This window comes from Chrysoperla carnea, chromosome 2, assembly GCF_905475395.1.
Source record: "Chrysoperla carnea chromosome 2, inChrCarn1.1, whole genome shotgun sequence".
Taxonomy (NCBI): Eukaryota; Metazoa; Arthropoda; class Insecta; order Neuroptera; family Chrysopidae; genus Chrysoperla; species Chrysoperla carnea.
In genome coordinates, this window is record NC_058338.1 from 49597486 (window position 1) to 49617157 (window position 19672).

Sequence of the window (19672 nt, forward strand, 5' to 3'; positions counted from 1 at the left end):
GACGGTCAGAATCCACTTTTATTTTTGAAACTATTATAAATACAATTTTATAATTTTTTGTGCAATTTTTAATTTTAGATTTTTGTATGTTTCAAAATGAATTCTAAACTTATATATTTTCATATGTATATGTATACTCAATGTCACAAAAAATGCTCGTTTTAAAACATTCTAAGTGTTACTATTATAACATAACATATAATGAGTACGCTTAGAATGTTTTAACTGTGGCACTTTTTCTGACAGTGAGTGTATATTATTACCTAATAAATAACACATCAAAAAATATTAATATATTTTTCTTTTATATTTGTATGGGGTCGTCAAGAAACTCGCAATCATAAATGGGGTCGTGAATTACAAAAGTTTAAGAAGCCCTGAACTAATCATAACATTTAAATACAATATAGATTAAAAAAAGAAAAAACATTGGATAACTAAAATGTTTTGATTTAGACGAAGAGAAATTTAGCATTTTGCCTCTAAAAATTTCCGAAGTGAGATGGATTGAGATGCGGTTTTTTGTATTAGGTTCTAGAAGGTATTTATAAACTTTGTGAATATTGCAGATTATTCAGAGATAATTTGCCTCGTTTGTGCATTAAAAAATGCATAAGTCTCACTTTTATCAAATTTGCGTATATCTAACATAGTAAATAATGATTAAACAAGTGAAATTTACAAAATTTATAAACCCCCCGACAAATTTTTCGGTTAAGGAACCCTAAGCTCGCATTTGAAACATAGCTAAGAACACTCTCCGTTAAATTACCTTTCAAATGAAATCAAAAAAATTAAAATCGGTTCATCCGTTTAGGCGCTACAATGCCACAGACAGACACACACACATAGCGGTCAAACTTACAACACCCCACTCCTATTTTTTATTTCGGGGGCTTAAAATGAATATTTTCTAAATTTTTTATATCTTTACGTTTCATGACTATTACAAGATTTTTATGAAATAAAAAAGATTTTGAATTTTGTCTAAAAAATTTTCTAGGAAAACTAAAATGTTTTAATTGGTTTGTTTGGTTTTTTTGTCAATATGCAGTTTTCAATGGATTGTTTCTCAATCTAAGAATGTCAATCCTTATGGGTGTTGCGTTTAAATATAAGAAATGATAAATTATTAGCTCCTCAGGTAATAATAACAAAATTAAATAATTCGGCAATTTCTTAGCTTTCTCACCTAAGTAATATAGAGCTTCGCCTTAGGTTGTTTTTAAAAATTTATAAAATTTTGGCTATTTAGATTAAAAATGATGCTCTATTGTGTTAAATCCAACAAAACCTTATAAAACTTTCGTTTTTAAAATTAACGCCTACTTCTTGTCATTGATAAATTTTATCAAGTTTTCATTTAAATTCAGTTTAAAAATAATAAAATTTATCATGTATGACACGGTATATAAAATCAAACAGAATACATAACTTTTTTTTTTTGTTCAAGACAAATTAACGGTAAATTTTTCATAATATAAACAGAAATCGACAGTGTTTGCTGCTTAGCTATGTTTCTCATATAATTCCTTTTACGTATTTCAAACTATTCAATAAATAATACCAACCTTGAATTTTCAACCAATTTTAATAAAATACAAGTGAAAACAAACAATTGACTGAGTTAATTGTTTAAATACCATGCATAAATAGTGTTGATTACTCTATCACATTACGCAAACATATACAATTTGTATAAGACATACTATACAATTTACGCCTAATTTACGCCCTCACAGGTAAACAGTGATGTTTACGAAAAAATGTTTCAACCAAAAGTCGTTTATTTTTTGATAAGGAACATTTTTTACTTTTAAACTTTTTTTCTATCTCTAACGATTTACAAGATAGGTCCTACAGATCCATAGATCAAGATCCAATTGACCTATGTTGCTCATTTACGAATTCGACCTCACTTTTTACGTCCTGAGTACGCTGTATAAATTTGAGCTTGATATCTTTTTTTCGTTTTTAAGTTATCGTGCACACAGACGGACGGACGGACAACCGGAAATGGGCTAATTAGGTTATTTTATGAACACCTATACCAAAATTTTGTTCGTAGCATCAATATTTTTAAGCGTTACAAACTTGGGACTAAACTTAGTATACCTTGTATATTACATATATGCATGGTATAAAAATTTTATTCAAAAATACTCAAACGACTTTCGTATGATATGTAGGTATTTGCACCCTCTCGGCGTATAACATACGCTTATTCAACGTCTTTGTAAATAATTTATAATTGTTTAACTCCTGTTCTTTAAAATTTACCCCATTAGCGTATTGTTGATAGTTTTATGGATTACCATAATTCGTTTATGGCTTCGTTATAGTGAGTCTAAATAAAACATTCTTATTTGAGAAAAGTAGTCCAAGAAATTAAAAATTGGAGGTTTTGTGTTATGTTCCTCGTTCACCTTCACTTGTAGTTATTATACCATGCATATATGTAATATGCAAGGTATACTAAGTTTAGTCCTAAGTGTATCGCTTAAAAATATTGATGCCATGCACAAAATTTTGCTATAGGTGTTCATAGAATCACCTAATTAGTCCATTTACGGTTGTGCGTCCGTCCGTCCGTCTGTGGACACGATAACTCAAACACGAAAAAAGATATCGAGCTGAAATTTTTACAGCGTACTCAGGACGTAAAAAGTGAGGTCGAGTTCGTAAATGAGCATCATAGGTCAATTGGGTCTTGGATCCGTAGGACCCATCTTGTAAACCGTTAGAGATGAACAAAAGTTTAAATGTAAAAAATGTTCCTTATCAAAACATAAACAACTTTTGTATGAAACATTTTTTCGTAAATATCACTGTTTACCCGTGAGGGTGCCAATTAGGCGGAAATTTTATAGTATGTACTATACTTGAATATCAGTTATGTATGTGTCACATGTATGTATGTGTTATGTGATAAAGAAATCAACACTGACTATGCATGGTATTTCAGCAATTAACTCAGTCAATTGTTTGTTTTCACTTGTTTTTTGATAAAATAGAACTAAATTAAAAAAGCTTTTTTACACGTAAGATCATTTTCATGATCAGAGTTGATTCTGTGTAGTGTATCAAATTTCTATATGGAAGTGTTGAAATTACAAACTTGACATTTAAAACATTTACATTATTAAAAATTGTCGATGATCACGTTTTTTTGGTGAGTCATATTCAATAATAGCATTTATACAAAGTCAAATATCAAAAAACTAACAGACAAAATAATCAAAGTTCAGATATAAAAATAAAGGCAAGTGGTTTGTTTATGTATGCTTCTTAACTATCCAGATCAGTGAATTGGAATTATGATGATAGACAGTTTATTAAGAGACTTTAGAAATTTAGAACATCTACTGGGCTAAAGTTATATAGCTGAGATACGCGTTGTTACTGTGAGATTGGAAATCATCCCTTATTGAAGATGTTAGAAACTAACTCACAAATATTTTCATAAACAAGGCTGTAAAATTTAATATTATTTTCTAACAAAAATAAAAATGTTAATTTACATTTAAAAAATATTATTTATGCTATTTCGTCTCTTATTTTCACAATTTCTAATGCAACAAGTTTAATTAATTGTTATTTTTCAATAATTTTAATTTGACATTTACTAATTAAAAATTAGTCATATTTTAAATAAAACGCATGATTTATTGCAAATATATGATAAGACCTCGGTAGATTTAACTGTCCGGTAGATTTAACTGAATGCGAGAGATTTAACTGTCCCCACCCACTTATTTTACTCCCACTTCATGAATTTGCAACGGCTTTAGTTGGCTAAGTATGTGCTTATGCCAGCCAATGTATTGTTGAGCTTATGAAAGTTTCGGGACAAAAATTTTTGATTTAAGCCATAAGAGTATACCCCCTTGACTATTAATGTAATTTTTGCGTATAATTAATTCTTCGTTTTTTTTTTTTACAGCCTGGTGAAAGTGGTATAATTTTATTAGCCGATGCACCAGAAGATGAATCATATACCGATGATTTGAGTGATGCTGATTTGATGTTAAGTTGTCCACCTAGTCCGTGTAATGTTGAATTTGAAAATGATAATATTCTAATCGATGGAAAATCTAGTTTTTGTATAGTGCCTAAAAGAAAAAAGGTTAGTATGCATTCTTCAATTTTGTCAAAACTTTATTTTTTACTTTTCTGGTTTACCTTCATGGAGATCACGGGTGGTAAATTAATTTTATTCTATATTGTTCAGTGAAAGTTAATAATTTGCTTAAAATCAGTATTGATCCAATTGATTTAATTAAATTTTACTTTTTAAATATTTATATTTCTGGCCAGGTGTTTATCTTAAAAATATTAACTTAAACGAAAATTAAAAATTTTATATTGAATTTCGTCAGACGGTTAATTATTTTTATTTACAGATAATTTTATTTAAAGGAAAGTGAATTTTACTTTTACAAAATCAACCTAAACACTCATATGAGTTGTTTAATGCGCACAGCTTGAGGATTTAGAGGGGTAAAAGTTATAAGAGCTAAGAGGAAATACGATGATATCAAAAATCTGGCAATATCGTATATCAAACTTTCATGGAATATGTACACACATATACAAGGTGTCCCGTGACTCGATGGACAGATTATTCGGACAATTTTAAGTCGAAAGTGCCTTAAATACTTTTGTCCAAAACTCAATACTTAAGGAGCTTATAGGCTGATCGTTTTTAATTTATGACAATTATTAAAAAGCGTATTATTTAATTATTTTCATATTCTACATAATTTAAAGTGACTAAAAATTAATAATAGGGTATTATCGTTAGTCAAAAATAAATTATGAAATTTGAAAAAAGTTAAAATCTATGTTAAAGTATACTTAAATATTCTGATTTCGAGTCATAAAAGCACATTTTTCTTTTAAAATATTAAAATTAAAAGTCGTAATTTTTAAACTGTATATCACGAGACTTTAAACGCGGGAAAGCCCTGCTGTGATGTCATATCGATATGAGCCATAGACCATCAGTTAGTTCAATGTAGACAGCGGGGTATAATATATCCATAGATAATAAGCATTTATATTTATTATAATCAAATGTCTATGAATATATCTGTCAAACTTATTTGTGTTATTTCGTATAGTGATACCCATATTACGTCATCAAATTGGATGCCCGCGTTTTTTGACAGTTTAAAAAAGGTTTAAAATTTAATTTAAGTTTTTGGCAAGAAAGCGTGTGTATTTTGGTGGCTTTTTATTAGCAAAATCAACATTTTCAGGTACTTTTTCAAAAATAGTAGAATACCCTATTATAATAAGATTTTTTCGGAATAATTTTAGTGAAGCAGCGGAATAAAAAAGATTGACTCTACCAATAAAGTCTATCTGCACGAACAAAAACTTCAAAGGTTTATGTTTTTATTTCACCTTCATTATCTAACTACCTTTCGTTACTCATAGTTACACCATTAAAACAATCATACTTTTTTATTTTACGGTAAAGATTTATGAAATACGGAGGTAGGGGTTAATAGTTGATACTTACTACAGCTAGATTTATAATACAAATAGCCTTCTTTCTTCTTCTTTGTGAATGTTTCCGCAAATGCATTCTTTCGGATCAGTAAGTACAAACAAAACTTACTACTGTGTGTATTTTTTACTAAATGGTAATAATTTTTTCTATATGGGACCGTTGAATACCAAACAGTTACCTTCTCGAAAATTAAATTGAAGCTTTTGCCTCATTTCAATTTGTTGTTCTATATTCAAATTAAGGAATTTTCATAAATATTTAAAACAGCCATATTTTCATAGTAATAATATAATATTCTTACGCAATGGCTAGAAATATGTCTTTTGGATATATTCTTTTTTTCAATATTTATCAAAGACAAGTCAGTATTCTCTTTTGTGCAATGTTACCTTGAATTTGATTTAAAATTTAAAAGTTCAGGCTTTTAATTTTTGAAATAAAGAAGGCAACTTTAAATTATAAAGTTTTACCCTACGTCATTTAGTTACGATTGAGCGTCAGACATTCAACAGGAAACACTTTAATTGCTAGTTGCATTACTTTTCGGGTGTGGAAAATTTTTTATTGATAGACAAACCGAAAGCTTATCGAAGATAAATTTGGGATTTCACCAGCAAATATTTTGACGCTAAAAAGGAATCGTACCTTTAGACAGTTAAGAAGACATATAGAGAAGGTCTGTTCTTAGCTTCAACATCCTAAGATTAAAACCACTAAAATGGTGAATGTGTGCAATTTTTTTTTCTAGACAGACAGATGTTTAACGGAATTCAATTCGGGATTTCACCACTAAACATTTAAGTGTAAAATTCGAAAATATGTACGCACGTCATAATATTTTGTTATAATTTTCTTTATACTTTAAACAATTCTTATTTGAATGATCAAATATGACGCGCTGTAACTAAGAAACTACCGATATAACAAAAAATTATGAAACTTTTTGTAGACAATTTTATAATAACCTTCAATGATACACTTTTACAATTATTAGCGATAATCCTAAAAATTCCACCACAATGTGATTTGATTTTATTATCTGCCATGTCACGCGCATGTACAGATGACAAGTGAATAATTTTAGTATCGAAGGATTCAACCATGAAGAATGTAGAACAGGAGAACGATCGCTATAGAAAATATTGTCCCCAAAATATGTATAAAATAAGTGAGGCGCTGCGATCAATATGTAGTATCAATAAAAGCGGTCTGTTGTGCGCTAATTTCAAATGATATATCAATTTGTACATTATGCTAACAACAACAGCTAACTTCACAGATACTACTTCTTGTTGACAGCGCGACTGGTGGCTGAAAAATGAACTATAAATTCTACAAATTTTTAGGGACAGGTACGCTAATGCTTTAGTACATAGCGATCTTTCTCCTGTTCTACATTCTTCATGGATTCAACTACGAAACAGGCTAGAGTCTAAATAGGTAGAGAGTTAGAGACATAATTGTGCTATTTATTAATTTTGTGTACTTTTTTTTGAAAACAACAGTTTTTAACCTCCAATCCATGAAGGTTATAAGAAGGAGAACGATCGCTATAGAAAATATTGTCCCCGAAATATGGATAAAATAAGTGAGGCGCTGCGACCGCTAAGTAGTATCAATAAAAGCGGGCTGTTGTGCGCTAATTTGAAATGATATGTCAATTTGTACATTATGTAACTAACTTCATCTACTTGTACTCATAAACAGCTAACTTCGCAGATACTACTTCTTGATGACAGCGCGGCTGGTGGCTGAAAAATGAACTATAAATTTTACAAATTTTCAGGGATAGACGCGCTAATGCTTTAACACGTAGCGATCGTTCTCCTTCTTTATAACCTTCATGCTCCAAACTATTAAACTATGGAGTCAGTGGTTTTCACGTTTTTAATTTTAATTGTTTTCGAAATACAAGGGTTGGAAACAGTTTAAAATATCACCTCCCTGTGTAAAGAACAAATTTTAAAATTTTTAATAAATTTAAAAAGAGGCGTATATAAAGAAAAGATTCTTCAAAATTGTTAACATGTTTTCATCTTATTTATTTATCCAAATAGAGAATTTAAAAAAACCTCCGAGTATATGGTCTGCCATCACACTTTGTATATACATACTATTTTTTTTTTTTTCGGAATGTTAAATATCACACAATACAAAATATACAGCTATTTAGTATTAAATATCCAAGCTAAATCATTTTTTTTTTTTTTTTACAACATCAGTTATAAAATAAACATATATCTGTTATAAAATAACTCTATGTTTCCATTATATTATAATAGAAAGTAGATTAAAATCAATAATAATCTTTTATTTTTAAATGAATTTTAATAAAGTTAAGTATCTACTAAACTAATACAATAGAATTTTGGAGGAACATCATATCCATTTATTTAAATTTGATTAATAAATTAATTATATCCGTTTTTTATTATATACCAACCTACTTATGTTACAATATTATCTGATTCATTAAGTCACTTATTATTATGTAATGCATCCGAAATATTTTAATTTTAAAATTTTATGTTTGTTATTGTTGGTGTTCTAAAATCTCAATAAGTTGACGGTTATTAATAAGGTTATTATACAGATTTTATGAATGCCTTTTAAGTAGAAAATATGCAAAAGTTTAGCAGATTTCTTTCAATTTTATATATTTCCATGGTCCATCCATAGGCGACAAAAAATTATTCTTTCAGGCCTTCTTGTGGTGCCTATTTTAAGATCCTTGAGCTGGGATAACTAAATGTATACTAAAAGTAATGTCACTTGTAAAAAAGTTGTTGCATATCACTTTATTTTTAACCCCCGGCTAAAAAGAGGGATCTTATAAGTTTAACATGTCTGTGTATTTGTGTGTCTGTCTGTGGTATCGTAGCTCACAAAAAGATTAATCGATTTTGATTTTTTTTAAAATGGTAATTTGATCGAGAGTGTTCTTAGCTATGTTTCAAGTGCGAGCTCAGGAACCCAAACACGAAAAACTAGAAAAGTGAAGAAGATCTTTAAATGCTTAAGAACACTCTAGCTAAAAACAGTCTCGATAAAATTACCTTTTAAATAAAAATAAATAAAAATCAGTTCATCTATATTCTATTTAGAAGCTTCAATGCCACAAACGAATCAATCAGGTCCAATTTTGTATCGGAAGTTTCTTTAAATTTTTAATTTTATAATATTTGTATTATGTGCTTTCTGGAAAAGATTATCAGAAAGAAGAAATGAATTTGAAAGACTAAAGAATGTAATGCAATTTCTATATAGAATTATTAATTTATAATGAAAATTGCGTAATTAAAACGATTTTAAATGTTTGTAGAAATGAAAATTTTTATAATATTTTAAAGTTTTGTTACGTAGAAATAGATAAGCAGAAGAACACACAAGGGTTTTACCCAGCCATTAAAATATGGAGCAATAGCAGTTACGGTTTCTGGGGCTAAAAAATACGATGTTGATGATTTGGTGATGCTTCCATATAGAACTCATGTACTTTCTTATAGAACTCGACAGATTATAATGATGTATATTAAATTTAATTTGAGATTTCGCTTAATTTACGAGATTTTGACATTTGAAAACAAAAATTTGGTTATTATTTTACGTATAAATAACAGCTTAGTAAATAAATTAATCAAGATTTAAGATTAAGCTTAGTAATTAACCAAGATTTTGCCGTGTGTTTTAAATGTTCAATATATAGCTTATTATATTTGTAATACTGACACAAATCAAACGCCACCTGATTCATTAAAATTGGAGTATAGAAATATTTTTGTCAGACTTTTTGGGTTAAATACTTCTAAGTGCAAATTTTTGTTAAAGAGCAAAATTAGTTAACTTAAACCTGCTTTAATATTACAACAAAGATAATAAGTCGCTACTAGTCTCAAACGTCGCGTTATGATAATACCTTCCTTCATTTTTTTTAGACATAAATTAACTCAAAACTAATGACAATGGTCATTTAACCACGACCCGATTGATTATTACAGTTTTTGATAACTTCTATTATGATGAACAGAAATACAACAAATATAATAAGATAGTTTTAGAACTTTACTAATCACGTACTGAAGTCTCCGGGTAACAGCTGACATTGCACATTTCTAAACTTTATGGCACCACCAGTGTTTTTTAAACTATGTGTCATCCTAGACGATTTTTGCATTTAGTCATAAAATAACTGATGACGTAATGAAATATTGCATGTAAAAAATTTAATACTTAGTATATTTTTTCAAGAAAAAGGGTGAAATTTAACACTGCAATGACTCAGAGCACACAGTGTATGTCATCTGATTACCGCATTTACCAGAAATTAATTGATAGCAATATATTTTTTAAGTCAATATTTAGTTACAATAAATATATTGTATCATGTATGTTTATTTTTAATTTTTGTAATTTTTAACAAAAGATAAATTAAAGGTAAGGAAGATAAGTAAATACATTGTACGAATATTTTGATAATTATTTATTTATAAATACTTGGTACGAATTTTTTGATTATAGATTATTATTTGTAATAATTATCATGAAATACTAATTGACGCATTTTTTAATCAATGACAGCTGAAACCAATGACAGCTAAAAGTGAAAATAACAATTAACTAATTTAATTGTTAAAAAATGAAATAATTTAAATGCGTGAAGAATTTTTAGTAAAAAAACAAAAGTCGTTGATTTTTCATACAAACATTATTTTTAACTTTTCTACTATTTCTTAATAGACCCAATCGGCCTATGTTGGTCTTTTACGAACTCAAAGTCACTTTTTACGTCCTAAAAAAAATTTAATCTCGATATCTCTTTTCGTTTAAGAGTTATCGTGGTGACGGACAAATGGGCAGACGGTGGACTAATTACATGAATTTATTTTAATAGACAGTTTCCTTGGGTGACAAGTTTTAGAGGGAACGTACGTGCATGAGACTTGTTAATACATTAAAAAAAAACTTAACAAAAAGAAAACCGACTTCAAAAGGAAAACTTTTCCAAAACAAATTAATATGCACTAAAAGTAAAAAAATAACGATAATATAATGTAGTTAAAATTATTGTTATTTTTGGAGTCGATATCAACCAAGCTAATGTAGCAAACTGTTCTGCCAGAGTAGTTTCCTTGGCTGATACCGACTCCAAAAATAATAATAATTTTAACTACATTATATTATCGTTATTTTGTCACTTTTTAGTGCATATTAATTTGTTTTGGAAAAGTTTTTCTTTTGAAGTCGGTTTTCTTTTTGTTAAAAGTTTTTTTTATTTTGTGATTTATAGTGAATCCGAAGTACACAAACTAATTTGTCACTAAAAAAAATCATCGAAATCGGTTGGCGTAATATTGAGTTATTCGTCCTCTTGTCGTGCATACTTAATGCAAATTTAAGACTTTTATGGTTTTCGCATGGATGTCCTTATCAGACCTGGCCCAAAATCCCAAAATGGGACCACACGGGAAGCACCAGCTTTCAAATAGATAAAGAATCATCAAAATCGGTTCACCCAGTCGAGAGCTCTGAGGTAACACACATAAAAAAAATACAGTCGAATTGATAACCTCCTCCGTTTTTGTTTGAAGTTGGTTAAAAACATTATGATTAATTAATTTTCAATGATTTAAGATAGAAAAAATATCCTGTTAACGAATTAATTTCGTTGAATTTTGAGTTTAAAAAATGACAAAAAGTAAGATTATACATGGGAATAAATGGAAAATATAAATTTAACCAGTGCAATCAAAAGTTTACTGATTTTTTTTACAAGCCCTTTTAGGATTAATCAATTTTGACTAATTCCAAAATTGTGTAGGACGTATGAGCCTTTGCGCTTTTAAATAAAATAAAAATTAGCTAGGAATTAAATGTATTCTTAATACTATTCTTCTAAAGCAAAAAAAATTCTTCAATACACAAGTGTTTATACTTGCACAATTTAAAAATTGGTAAAACAATCGGCTCTGATAAAAAGTTGTGTTTTGGCGTATATGATCTTCTAGAACAAAGTCCTCGTTATTAAAATTTTAATCACTCATGTTTTCATAAAAGGCGAGTCAATAACCATTTACATTTAAACGTGTAAACTAATTAAGTAAAATATTTTATTTTGAATAAAATATGATATAATTAAAATGCATTTAAAAACATTGTTTAAAAATGACATTCTAATATTTCATTTTGTAAACAAACATATATGATACTGAAAATAACATATTATACACTAAGTATTTATTATTTTTAAACTTGTTATAAATTAACAGACATGTTGAAAAACTGCTGAATTTTGTAAATAATGTAAAATATAAACATTATAAAATTAACTTCAACAGTAATGTTTTTGTTTTAAAATTAATTAAATTTCATATATAATAACTATAATATTATATTATTAATATTATTATACATATTTAATTTTAATTAAAATTTGTTTATTAGTATTTGATCATTATTTACAGGGCCGTAACTCGAGCACCAAAATTTGACGCGCAAAAAACAACTATCGTTTTAACCCCCGAACTAAAAAAAGAGGTGTTATAACTTTGACCGCTATGTGTGTGTGTCTGTGTGTTTGTCTGTCTGGTGGCACGTAGTGTATAAACGGATTAAGCGATTTTAATTTTTTTGGTTTCATTTGAAATTTAAAAAGTTAATTTAATTTAATAGTGTTCTTAGCTATGTTTCAAAAGCGAACTAAAAAATTGGCGATGATCTTCAAAACCGATTCAGTTTGGAAAAGGCATGACATATAATTTTAACATTTAAATAATTACTATGGAAATGAATGGTCAAATAAATCTGGCTCAATTCATCTTGAAAAGTGAAATGGTAAATTAATTAGGTATTTAAAAAAACTAAGTCAACGTAAATATTTCAATTTCAATTAAAATATTTCCAAAAATTTGTCCCAAAAAATGTTAGCTCTCTAATAAGACCAAGAGCCAGTGACCAATTTTAGGTGATCATTTCCAAAGTCAGGAAACTTTTCATAGTAAAACCTCAATACCTATAGATACTGAAACGCCACTTCTGGCAGCCCTGTGTTGCCGGGGGTGGACTACTCTAAATTTTTAAGGAGGGTAAGAAATAAGTTTTATTTTTGTTAAAGTATAAGTCATAAAATTTTAGGAAATTACTTTCGACAGAATTTTTACTTCATAAAATTTTTGCCAGAACATTTACATCCCTCCTAATTGTTGACAGAACGCTATAAATATTTATAAACAAAAAAATCCAATTTTGTCATTTCATCAGTCTTGAAATTTTAACAGAATAAATAAAATAAATTAATAATTCATAATATCTAATGCCAGAAGGAAATTTCATCACTAACAGTCTGCCAGAGCGAAAAACGTGCCCGTGCGAATGCGAGCAATGCATATGGAAACCTATCGATTCCTTAGTTAGACTGTTTTTTCGGTTTTAACTTCACTTGTAAATACTTATCAAATAATAGCAAAACCCAAAATCTTCAAAGAAATTCCTTAAACGATAAGAATGTAAAACTACATACATGGTTGTTCCAATTAAATTTTCTTCTTTTGGCATTTTCGTAGTGAAATGTTGTACACCTAGTTATAAAGATCATGTAATTTCACTTCCAAAGTAATTTATAAAATATAAAAATATTTCTTCCGTTTTGTTAGAACTGTTATAACTGTTGACAGACAATAAAAAAGTTGATTTTGATTATAAGATATAAATTACATATTTGGAATCTGAAAGAAAAAAAAATTAACACATCAATATAAATTTTTATTGCATTCCATTCTTAAAAGTATTTACAAATTCTAAAAATTTGATTTAAAGGACTGATACAATCTCAATATACAATTTCCACCCTTTCACTTCAAAAAACGGGATAAAAAAACAAAAAAATTGAAAATGTAATTGCGCATTTTTAGAAGTGATGGGTAGAATTCATGGATCAACTTTATTTTTAAATGGAACTATAACGCAAAATATTTCTCAAATTTTAAGTTTTACGAGCGCCAGGACATTTTCGAATAAAAGGCATGATGTTTGTATACGAAGTTAGACTAAGTCTAAATCAATGCTGAAAACTTTAGGGGTGGTTGCCCAATTATTTAAATAAATAAATGACTTCAAAAGTAGGCATATTTAACATTTTTCTTGTGGGAAAACGGTAGATGGATGATATGTTTTTATAGATTTCTCCAAAACTAGTCGGTGGAAATTTAAAAAAAAAAAAAAACTTTAAATTAAAGTTAAAACCTTAAAAAATTATTGGAAACAAAAAAAAAGTTGTGCCGACTAATCGTTGTTTAATTATTTAGCTTTCGATGTTTCGAAAACTAAGGCAGATATCGAAAAATATTATTCTTATTTTTCGTCTACATTCATGAAGTTGTAACAAAATTCATCATCAAAGTTGAAAATAACGTACAAATAATTTCAACCACAAGTCTAAACTTGCCTTGGAGCTCGTACTACTTTAAAATCATACTAAAATTAAGAACTGTGCATAAAAATGAAAAACTTTTTTTGGTAAAAACACTGACTTGATTGTTAATTTCTCCTAAAACGTACAGAAATTCAATATGAATTTTTCACAAAAAGACATAAAAAAGGATGGAGGATTCAAATCTTTGGTATCATTTTTCATTTACGGTTTCGAAATATCTTAAAGAGTTGAAATGAAAATTATAACCAAAATTTAAAATTTTATATATCAATTAATCATCTTTGTATATGTCTTTTGTGAAAATTTCATATCGATTCTCTGTACGCTTTATGAAAAATGTTCTCTTTTTTGGTAAAAAAAACTGACTTGATAGTTAATTTCTCATAAACCGTTCAGAGAATCGATATGAATTTTTCACAAAAGACGTATAAAAATACGAAATACCTTAAATTTCAACATTCATATATCTAGAAAAGAACGCTTTTAAGGCAATAAGCGTGTTGAGAAATTGCCATTATCTAAACGTGTTCTACCATTTTATGAAGTTCTTTATAACTTGGACCACCCCGTATAACCGGTAGTTATTTCTGCTTCAAAGATCACGCGACATGTTATTTATCTCGAAGTAGCCGATAGTAAATTAATAGATAATAAGAAAGATCATAGTATCTAAATGACTCTATTATAGTGCCACCTTTGACTCTAGTTATTAATCACCATTAGGCTGGCTTATTTTCAATAATATATTTATAATAATAATAATAATATTTATAATAATGCGTGATTACTGATAATATGTATATGTATACTACTGTTATTAATGTTCCGGATATGTGACGTTTCTGTTATTTTTGCTACAATTAGAATCCCGGAAACCACACAGCGGTTGATGAAACATTGAAATTGAGATAAAATAGCATTATAACTATATAACCAACCAGAATAGAAATAATATTTGTTTTTTATATTTTTATATTAGTGTTGTCATACTATCTTTGTATGTAATGTGTATGTATCTATGTTTGTATGTTTGCACATTATTTGGTGAAGATAGATCCATAGGAAAAAATAAGAACCTCATGATCATTGTTCCAGTTGTCTAAATGCGGCCATTTTCAATATGACTTTTTATATTTCAAGTTTCCTGAGAATATCGGATATACTACAATCATCTTAGGGTTTCATCTCGGAATCTAACGGAATAAGCTGAATTTTTGTACAAACCTTTATTTTAATAGTACAAATGTTGTCTGAAAAATCACATATGGTAACGCGTGCGCGTCCTTAGATATTCAAGGTCAAAGGTCTCGAAAATCAATTTTTTTTTATTATCTCGTTTCTTTTGCCTTCAATCGCATTAACATTTAATATAAAAGTCGTAGAGGATAAAATTTTCTACAAATTTTATCGGTAACTTTTTTTTTATGTTGAACCGTTTTTGAAATAGAGGGCGCAGAAGATGGAACGCTCAGCTATACGTGCCTTAGTGCAGGGTCAATATTTATAAATATATGGTATTAAATAATTATTTAAGTGGTATTTTTTCGATAATTAAGTGAAAAAACCATATAATAGACAGGGTCAATCATGAATCCCAGTCGATTATACGATTTTTTTATCTAAATACTAATTAAATAATTATTTAATATCTTATATTTATAAATATTGACATAGCACTGAAGTACGTTAAGCTGAACGCACAATCGGCTGCGCCCTCTATTTAAAAAATGGTTCAACTAAAATTCAGCTTATTCCGTTAGATTCCCAGTTTGACCACTTATTTTGACTAAGATGGTCGGGTTAATATACGAACAAACCAACCAATAATGTTTCTCATTTTTTGCAGCTCCCTCCAAATTTGTTCCACTAACCATAATAATATTATTATAAAATAACTATTTTTCATTCGGAATCATTAGCATAATGATTGTAGCGCATGCTTGATGCTTGACAATAAATTTTTTTATCATAGTACAAACATATGTGGTATATAATCTATGCATAACACAGCGCTCATTAAAAATAGTAATTGTTATGTTTTTTTTTTTTTTTTTAACAAAATTTTTAACTATGTAATAAAATTACAGTTTAATTTCAAACACTACTCTATTAGCTTCATACACATGGAACACTTTTTTGTTTTTTCATTTCAAAATCTTGATATTATATCTTTCTTTTAAATTTGTCGATGAGATATTTTTTTTAATCATTTCTCATCGAAAATAAATTGAATGATTAAAAAAACCTGACTGTATTCAATATGGAATCAAGATCAAACAAAAATTAATTATGACCCCTTATTAATCTTTTTAGTTAGAAGTTTAGAAGTCTTTTATTACATGTTTTCAAAGAAGGAAATGAATAAAGTCTCAAACCAGGCATGGGCAAATGTGACTCAGAGAAGTCTCTCAGACTCCTCACTTAATGTACGAGTAAGACAGTGACAACTTAACCAGCGACAACCTAAAATACGAGTAAGACAGAGAAACAACTTTTTTTTTTCTACCAATCTCATTACAATTAGAGAAACTGAGATAGGTAGAAGATTCGTATACCCGTTTTGCTTCCTCCTCTATAAGCAATGCAGTCTTGGATAAAGGGACATAAAATAAAGTTTATGACACACAATAAAGCTATAACAATGGTGACTTAAAATAACGCGCCCATGCCTGTCTTAAATTTAAAGTCTTCTGGTGTATGTTATTAATTAAAGATTGGATAGATTCATAAGTACCTACTTGTTTTTTTTCAAACCCTCCTTTGAGAACCGGCACCGCCAAATACACACCGACACAAAGTAAAATGTTTTTTTAATTTTAAACTCTCTCCAAATAATAATTTTCATCTCCATTCCGGTGCTTCTAACTTACCTCATTTATCATGACAAATATTATTGTTTCATTTCAATAGTAAAATTTTTTTGTATTTCTTTTTCAGATGAAAATTCAATTTGATGATTCTGCAACAGAAACATATGAATATCCATCAGAAAATTCATTAATGGATGAAAGTTCCTTATCAACATCAACAACAACGCCAACAACAGCCATTTCCACTGCCAATAATAATAATTCAAGTTTAGGATTGACATCAAATAATGTGTCTGCCGAAGCGGCACCATCACCACTAGGTATGCATGATAACAATAAAAACATTGTATTCTTAATATTTTAAAATCGAATTTTTCAAATAAAATGAAAAAAATAATTTAACAGCTAATAGTATAAGAGTCCATTACAGAAAAAGGCACCCACCAAACACCAAAAAATTATAAAGTGAAAATGGCTGAAAAATATAAAAAAAAAACATTTTACGCCCGCCAGACTAGTATAAATTTGTTAAAACTTCTGCCAGGCCTTATAAATTATTTTTTTATGAAAATTCACTTCATAACACCTCCTTGTTTTTACTTTTAATTTAAAAATATCTTCTATCGGTTACAACTTGCCTGGCTGCAAATTTTTTTAATACTAAGACTTAATTTTGAATGTGCAGAAAATACAGCCTAATAAATGATGTCTGCCGTAGTAAAAAAACATTTTTTCGCTGACAGACCAACTTTTATCCATAAAATACATGTCAGAAAAAGGCAAATTAAACGAAATTTTTTTGGTACTTTCCGAGGAAGGTGGTTAAATATTATTATTTATAATACATATATTTGATTATTCTTTTAACGACCTTAAATTTTATACTTTTAATAATTTAGTATTTTAAAATGATTACATAATTATTTTTTTTTTTCAATTTATTAATTAATTTTTTGATATGAATTCAATTTTATTGAAGGCCATATCATAATTCATTGTCTCTTAGATAGGGAAATCATTAATTTAATAGTTTTTAAAAACTTTCAATTTTTAATAAAATTTAAATAATGTAAATTTGAAATATTTTATTTTTTCTTTCACGCATATATTTAAAAAAATGGATTTTATTATACTTTATTTTATAAAATAAAGTGTAATTCATAAATTATGTGAGTTTAATTAACTTACGTTTTAATGCATGATTAATTATGTTTAATGCAAGTTAATTTTAATATTAAAATTAACTTAAACAATAAATAAAATAATTGCATAATTTTTTATGAACAAATAAATTTTTCTGAAAATTCAGGAGCTATAAATTATTATTCTAATCGCAGGTTCTAACTATCAGGACGGAAGAATGATAACAAGTCTGCGACTAACATTTTGTCAAATAGTCATCATTAAAAAAATTTTTTTTAATTAATTTAGATATTTTTAAATGTCCCAAGAAAAAAACAAACAAAAAACTGAAAGGACCGCCTAAACACTTAAGTTTTCTTTTGTTTGGAAATTTTACCTCGTCCCACCATTGGATACATTTTCAACATTTTTCATCAACCGTTTCTGATCGGAATCGGCTTAATCAGACTCGTGCTCTTCTGATAGAAGATAGAGGAACGCTTTACATTTAAATTAGATAAAATAACTCAAAAGAAAAGAAAAAGACATCAAACAAATGATCCCGGAAACTGTAAATGGAAAATGGCTTTCGTTCAAATGTCGCAAGAAATATCTTTAAATTCAATGAAAATCGGAAACTTTGAAAAGGAATATTTCGAAAACGACACGTTCACGAGACGACACGAGATTTGTGCCCGTTGAGATATTTGTTCAGAATGACGAAAAGTCAATTCTTTCAAATTCTTGCGACAATTGACCGAAAGCTATTTTTCATAAACAGTTGCCCGGGGTCCTTTCCTAAGTAATGTTTTTGGTTATTTTCTAAGGAACAAGTTTCTTATATAAAGTGTTCCTTTATGTTTTACCAGCCATAAAAACGATTATGTTCGGGTCTTAGATTACGGGTAGGTACACTAGTTGTTCAATTCAAATGTACTTTTGTGTTATATTTTGAAACAAAGCTTGATTTGGTATTGACTATTGTTCTGATTTCCGGGAAAACCACAATTAATATTCAATATTTTTTTTACTGTAAAAAATTTATTTTTTATTTTTTTTAACTATTCCTGCAAGCCCAAAATGAAATTTCGATTTTTAATTCCCATGAACTGCGATTTATGTACGCATAAAAAATAATGCAATTTTTTAATCAGCATGAAATTAATTATAAAAAATTTAAACATTTTTTTTCTTTAATAATAAAATTTTAATTATTTTGTTTTTATTAGGTACATTACTTCAAAATTACACACCAAGTAAAGTCGTACTAAGTTCAGAGTATTTTCAATTGGGTGTAACACGATCATCAAATTCGACTCCAACCACAGATGGTCAAACGACAACAACCACAACATCGTCATCAAGTGCTACGTTAAATAGTTTTGATGAAAATGATTATTTAAAACCTGCTATGGAAGTTGATAATATTACATGGGGTTCAGAAACTGTTGCTGATTTGTTATTTTAAAGTGCTGCGCATTTATTTGTTTTGTTTAACTTTTTTTTTAAATAATTCTAATGATAAATAATGGTTATTTTTTTATCATTAACTGTAAATTTTCTGTGTAGTTTAATTAATTTTTGTTTTTGAAAATTATTTATATTAATTTGTTTTTTAAATAAGATTAGAAAAATTATTTTTTAAGCCTCTTAAAAAGGGACAATTTAATCCCAAACGGACCAAAATGAGCTTGGATACATTCGAAAACAAATAATTTTTCTATTGAAGTAGGAGGGGAGCATGATAAAACTCTAATTTTTCCAATCAATCAATAAAATTTCTGTTCTCCGAGA

General features: G+C 28.0%; 1 protein-coding gene across 1 annotated transcript in view; it reads left to right on the forward strand.

Annotated features, from left to right (window-relative positions):
* LOC123292405 overlaps window positions 1-19351 on the forward strand; it is an 88659-nt gene extending 69308 nt beyond the window's left edge. Inside the window, exons 2-4 of the mRNA XM_044873053.1 lie at window positions 3944-4126; window positions 16884-17076; window positions 19108-19351. Coding sequence (XP_044728988.1) covers window positions 3944-4126; window positions 16884-17076; window positions 19108-19346 — 615 coding nt within the window. The 3' untranslated portion in view covers window positions 19347-19351. The remainder of the gene's footprint in view (window positions 1-3943; window positions 4127-16883; window positions 17077-19107) is intronic.
* The last annotated feature ends 321 nt before the right edge of the window (window positions 19352-19672 follow it).